Raw genomic sequence first — 6,000 nt, forward strand, 5'->3', positions numbered from 1 at the left:
CTAACATGGTATCCTTCCCAACACGCCCATCCAGCACCCCCTTACACCATTCCTCCATTTTACTTTCTTCAAAGCACTTATTCACTATCTGAAATTCTCTTATTTATTTCCTGCTGGTTGTTGCCCTCCCCCCATGGATCTTGGTTCCACCGCGGGTAGGACAGCCACATAACGTGCAGTGCCTGGCACTACCGGTCGCTCAATTATAATTGATGAATTCAGTTCAACAAGTGAACCGTATCTGAGGGCCTTACTTTGTGCCAGGTGCCGGGAACCAGTGGGTGAAGGGATGGGAGGAGTGCATTCTTGTTTTAGCCAACCTTGGCTGAATGAAGAAGCTGGCCACCCGGGTGGGAGGAAGCCCCAGCGGGTGGACCCCAGCCGCGGACAGCTACTGCTCTCCCTCCGCCCGACCCCCGCGCGATTCGGCGACCCTAGTCTCCCTGGGCCCTCCCGCCCGGCGGGCCCCAGCGCCCGCGCTCACCCGCTGCAGCTCGAGCTCGATCTCGCCGGCCTTGAGCACGATGGGTCCCCGCACCGCATACTCCACAGCCTTCACCTGCGGGTTCATGGACTCAAGCGTAAGGATGCGCTCGCGCCGGCTCCGCTCGGGCCGCACCTTGAGCACTGCCGAGGCCTCGGCGGCCGCGCTGCTCTGACTGCGGCCCCACGGGCCCGGGGTCCGGGGGCAGTAGCCCCGCCAGACCAGTGCCGCTGCCCGCTGCATCGCGCGCCCGCCCAGGGAAACCTTGACACTAGAAGAAAAAGAACAAACACGTCGCGCACAGTCGAAGGCGGGCACCAGTGCCCCCACCCCCAAGCCCAGCCAAGGGCCCTTTCAGCAAGCGGTGCCCGCGGTGCCAGCCTGGCTCCGGGGCCGGGTGCCCATCCCCCGGCGACTCGGACCCTCCACCGCGCTACTGCAGAGCCAAAGCAATTTCTGCAAAAGCTGCGCCCAATGCACGCATGCAACGTGCCTGTCGCCGCCGCCTGGCCACCCCTCGCTGAGCCCAGCTAGCGCGCGCGCCTGAAACTGGCCCCGGGCTTCGGCACCCGCAGCCGCATTTCAGCGCCCAGCGCCCGCACCGCCCGGCCCCCTGCGCTCGCACACCCACAGCCGGCGGGTCCGCCCCGGACCTGCCCACTGGCTCCTGGGCCTTGTAGTTCCCCAGTCTTCTTCCAGAGCCGATGTAGAGAGCTGGCTGAACTACAAGTCCCATAGTGCTCCGCGCTGGCCTGATAGGGGGCCGGGCCGGAGGCGGGAACGGTCTTCAGACTCTGCCGGGGGCTGGGCGGGCTCTTTGTCCCCGCTGAGGGGCAGGAGAGTTGGGCTGGGGTAGGGCCAGGGGCTGTTCTTTCAACCTTCTACGAATTTAGAGCTATTTGCCGTGTCTCCTTGGAGCCGCATCCCTCCCTCTCACAACTCCTCCCCCCCCCCCCCCCCCCCCCCCCCCCCCCCCCCCCCCCCCCCCCCCCGCACCATCCAACACCTGCGCGGAGACAGGCTGAGAGATGGTGCAGTCCTCGCCCCGGGTTTCATCATCCAGGGCCCGAAGGTGGCAGTGGCCGCTCAACGGGGGCTTGTAGGAAGTGGAGCTTAGGAGTTTCGGACTTGACTGCCACTCTTACCCTTCTGAACGTCAGTTTCCTTGTCAGCAAAGCGGAGGTCTGACTCTAGCCTCTAAGGATTGTTGTGAGAATTAAAGGACCCGCACCAGGCAGGTGCCAAGTGGTCAGGCTTTTCCTGACTTCATCTGTAGCACTTCCCTACCTTCGTTACCTCTTTATTTCCTTGCAAGCATCTGAAATTATCTTGTTTAGATAGATACCTCTTACCGGCTTATGGTCTATCTCCTGCATTCACCATGTAAGCTCCAGAAGGGCAGGTTTTCCTATTCATCCTATTCATAGCACCTGTAAGGGTTCCTGGCAGATAGGTAGGCACTAGTAAATATTTGTTGAAGAATGAATGCTCAGCATAGGGTAGCTTTTTCTTTTTTTGGCAAAGGTATTACTAGGCAAAGGCACCTTGGCACCCCCAGAGTGAGTGCAGGGCAAGAGTTGGAATGGAAGACACCAGGTCTGAGACACCAAAATCCAGAGAGCATGTGGGAGAAGTCACTTTCCCTCTCTGGGCCTCAGATTCTCTATCGGCAAAGTAAATTGGATTAAATGACTCCTAAGGTCCCTTCCCCTCTTCGAAATTCTGCGTCTAGGTGTTTTCCTGCAGAAAAACAGCCCAAAGCTCCCTCACCCCAACAAACACACACACTCAATATTAGATTTATGGAAGTAGGGGGCAAGGGGCACTTAAACACAGCAGTGTAGGGGAAAAGGTACTAGAAGATCTGGGTTTGAACATAGATACATATAATCACCTCTTCTGACTTTGAGCATGTTACTTAGCATTTGTAAGCCTAGTTTCTCCATCTGTAAAATGGGGGAACACACTTACCTCTTGGGACTGTGAAGATAGTTCAGTGAGGTAACTCTGAAAAAGCCAAGAGTTTGGAACCTAGTGCTGTGGGTTAGTCTTACTCATCCTTGTCAAGAGAATGCCATATAGTTGGATTAAATAAATTGATTACCAATAAAGGGGTAGAAAGCAGCAGAAATGAAAATCTCTCTGAATATTCCTATGTTAGCAAACTGGCTTGCCCACCAAGGACAGTTACTTGGACTTCTGATCAATGGTTCCACCCCCAGCATCCACGCGGATACTGCCTCCTTCCTGGCCTCTGTCCCAGTGGCCAGGTTTTCAGCTTCCAGGTAAGAGATTCCCCCCAGGGAGCTTGGCTTCTCTAAGGATTCCACTGCCTTCAATGTCACGTTCTCACCTGCGCTGCCCAGTTGTGGAGAAACACACCCACACACCCATCTACCTCTAAAACACATTTAACCTTGACCCGCATATGATGTAAAAACAGTCCCTCACTGTTCACCCAAGGGTCAGTGCACTTCCTGTTGTCTCCACCTCAGATCAGAAAGGGCAGGGGAGCTGGGAGGATGGGTGGGCATAGAGAGGTGAGCACAAATCCATTTGCAAAACTGGGAAAAACAATGCCTAGCACACAGTCCATCTATGTGGGCTCACATGTCGTCATTGTAGAAAACAAATTAATATCCCAATTGTGTCCTTTGCCAACCGGTCATGACTGCACGAGAAGAAAGCCCCCTTTCTTTCCTGTGACCCACACTCTACAATTTACAGAGCACTTTCATACTTATCACTGCATTTGAACCTGATAGACATCAATGAAGTGAAAAAGCAGGCATTATCTCCATCTTGCAGATGAAGCTCAGAGAGATTAAGTGACTTATTCAGGTGGCACAGTCAAGTGCAGAGCACAAACTGTGATTTCTAACCCAGCGCTTCAGTCCATACATGCAGGGACCAGGCTTGTGCAGCTCTCTGGGTTTGGAAATTTGCACTGCCATTGCAATGCACTGAGCCCTAGAAAGGCTTTTGGGTGGTGGTTGTGATGATGGTGGTGGCAATAGAGTGAACTTTGCCTTAATTTTGCCCCTACACCCGATTGGGGTGGGGCAGGAGCAGCCTTCTAAATATTAAAGATAAAACCTGATTGAAACAGTCATGAAAGTCGTCCCTATGAGCTGAGTGAGAGCTCCAAATACACGACAAGTCCTTGGCGATCCACACAGTTGGGAGAGTCATTTGTTTGCAAGACATGGTACTAGTCGTCATTCCTCAACAAGTTTTTACTGAGCACTTCCCGTGTGCCAGGTGCTCACCTGAGCTCTGGGACTATAGTGAGTCACACAGATGGTCCTTGCCTACACAGACATACAGTTTCTTAGGAAAGGCAGACACCCATTAGATAAGCACACACACAAGCGTGTGATTGCAAACTGTGATAACCACTGGGGAGAAAAAGGACAGTTTTATGAGTACTTATAGCCCAGAAGTCTGACTGAAGGTTTCCCAGAGGAAGTAGCCTATGAGAACTGCCCAGAGAAGCCTGGCAGGATGATAAGGGGCAGCAGTACTGATGGGTGTGGTAGACACAGGGATGTGCCCTCACTCATCAAGGGAAACCTTGCCTGAAAAAAAAAAAAAAAGGCAGGGGAGAATTTGCCTTCAACCAAGGGGTGTGGTCCGTAGCCAGCCTCCACCTGCCAGTGCCATCAGGGTCTGCCTCACTTACACAGAACTGCCTGGCCTGAGGTTGCCATCACACCCTAACAGGAGAACCTCGGCTCAGCGACTAGGCAAGACTCAGCAAGTGCTGGAGCGGTGTTTGCTCCAGGCTTCCCCAGGAGGTTGGCTGAGGCTTTGGCAGGTCCGCTTCACGGTTTTTCTTTCTCTGCTCAATCCTGCTGCCTCCCACTTCCTCTTACAGAAGTAGATCCCTAATATCCATCTTGCACCTCACACTCCATCTCAGTGTGAGTGATGAGGCACAAAATGTCCCAACCCAGGGACCGCCAAGGAGCTCCAAGAAGGCTAGGGTGACTGCAGGGCAGACAGTGAGGGAGAGAAGCAGGGCTGGAAGACAAGGGTCAGAGGTGAGCAGTTTAGAACAGGCAGCCTAGGTCCTAAATGTGAGAATTTCAGTTTTCATCCTAAGAACAATTAGAAGCCTCTGGAGGGCTTACGGTAGGGGAGTCACATGATCATATTCATGTTTAAAATTCTGCTGCATGGGCACCTGGGTGGCTCAGTTGGTTAAAATTCTGCTGCATGAGGATGGATTGGAGAGGGGCAATTGAGGGTGCAGGAGGATGAACTGTGGCACCAACAAAGTCCAGTGTTGGCCTGGACCAGGGTATGGTGAGAAACGGCCGGGCTCTTCTGCATCCCCAGAATCTAGTATATCACCTGTCACACAGAAGTTCTCAGTAAATTTTTGTTGAATGAATAAATGAATGAATGAAGTAGACTCTATAAGATCTGTGCTCTCGAGGTGGTTGCAGTCCAGCCGGAGAAGGGCGGTGCATAGTAAGTATGGAAAGGGTAGCCCCCGCGAGTGCAGAGTGGCCAGTTCTTAGAGTCAGTGAGGGATGTTCCCCTCAGTGGAACAGAAAGTGAGAGGACTTTCCAAGAACAACAGATGGGCATTATGGGGCTACAGGAGGGATGGAAGATCTTCCAGAATGTCAAATCATGCTCAAGCTGGGTGCTTGGGTGACTTAGAGGAAACTCTTGATCTCTTGCTCCCAAGGACACTTGGGGAGCTGGGTGAGTTAGTGCCCTCAATAAACAAATGTCTTGGCCCAGGACAATGATTCTAAAGTATTATCTAAGGAGCCCCTGAATGTTTGCCTGAAGTGCCGATTCCAGACTTATTGGTTCTAAAACTCTAGGGGTGGGTTTGCCCAGGGATTTTCCTATAATCGGGAATTTTAATTAAAAAAAATTTTTTTTTTTTTTTTGGAGAGAGAGAGCATGAGCAGGGGGGCGGGGCAGAGGAAGAGAGAGAATCTTAATCAGGCTCCATGCTCAGCTCAGAGCTGGACATGGGGTTCCATCTCATGACCCTGAGATTGTCACCTGAGCCGAAATTAAGAGTCCAGCGCTTAACTGACTGAGCCAGCCGGGCACCCCTCCTACAATCAGGATTTTGATGTGCACCAAATTTTGAGAACCACAGGTGCAATGCCAGGCTAGGCAGTATCATAGTGGAAAAAGCATTGATCAGAGAGTTTGAATTCTGGTTCCAAATCTGTCACTAATCTGTTGTGTGACCTTGAGCCAGCGCTATCCTCTTCTTTGGCCTTAGCCTCCTCATCTGAAAAACAACCTGCATTTCTACCTGATTTCTGGGTTACTGGCTCTAGCTTGAAGACATTCCAGCCTCCCCTTCCAGCCCAACTGACTTCTTCAGTCACAGCTGCAAAACTCTGCTCACTGAGCCTCAGTGTCCTTACCTGTCAGTGAGGTGAAGACAGTGTCTTCCTCAGAGGGTTGCTGAGAGAATGAAAATTATCTATTTAAATATATATACTTATATATTTTAATTATAAGTATATATTTATATA

The 6,000-nt window shown here is 52.0% G+C and overlaps 1 protein-coding gene across 1 annotated transcript in view; it reads right to left on the reverse strand.

Annotated features, from left to right (window-relative positions):
- Nucleotides 1-1,079, reverse strand: part of GPT2 (glutamic--pyruvic transaminase 2) — a 34,448-nt gene extending 33,369 nt beyond the window's left edge. Inside the window, exons 1-2 of the mRNA XM_035025283.1 lie at nt 978-1,079; nt 485-755 (exon numbers count right to left, since the gene is read on the reverse strand). Coding sequence (XP_034881174.1) covers nt 485-727 — 243 coding nt within the window. The 5' untranslated portion in view covers nt 728-755; nt 978-1,079. The remainder of the gene's footprint in view (nt 1-484; nt 756-977) is intronic.
- Nucleotides 1,080-6,000: the final 4,921 nt, after the last annotated feature.

Source organism: Mirounga leonina, unplaced genomic scaffold, assembly GCF_011800145.1.
Source record: "Mirounga leonina isolate KUSES-001 unplaced genomic scaffold, KU_Mleo_1.0 Mir_180, whole genome shotgun sequence".
Lineage (NCBI taxonomy): Eukaryota > Metazoa > Chordata > Mammalia > Carnivora > Phocidae > Mirounga > Mirounga leonina.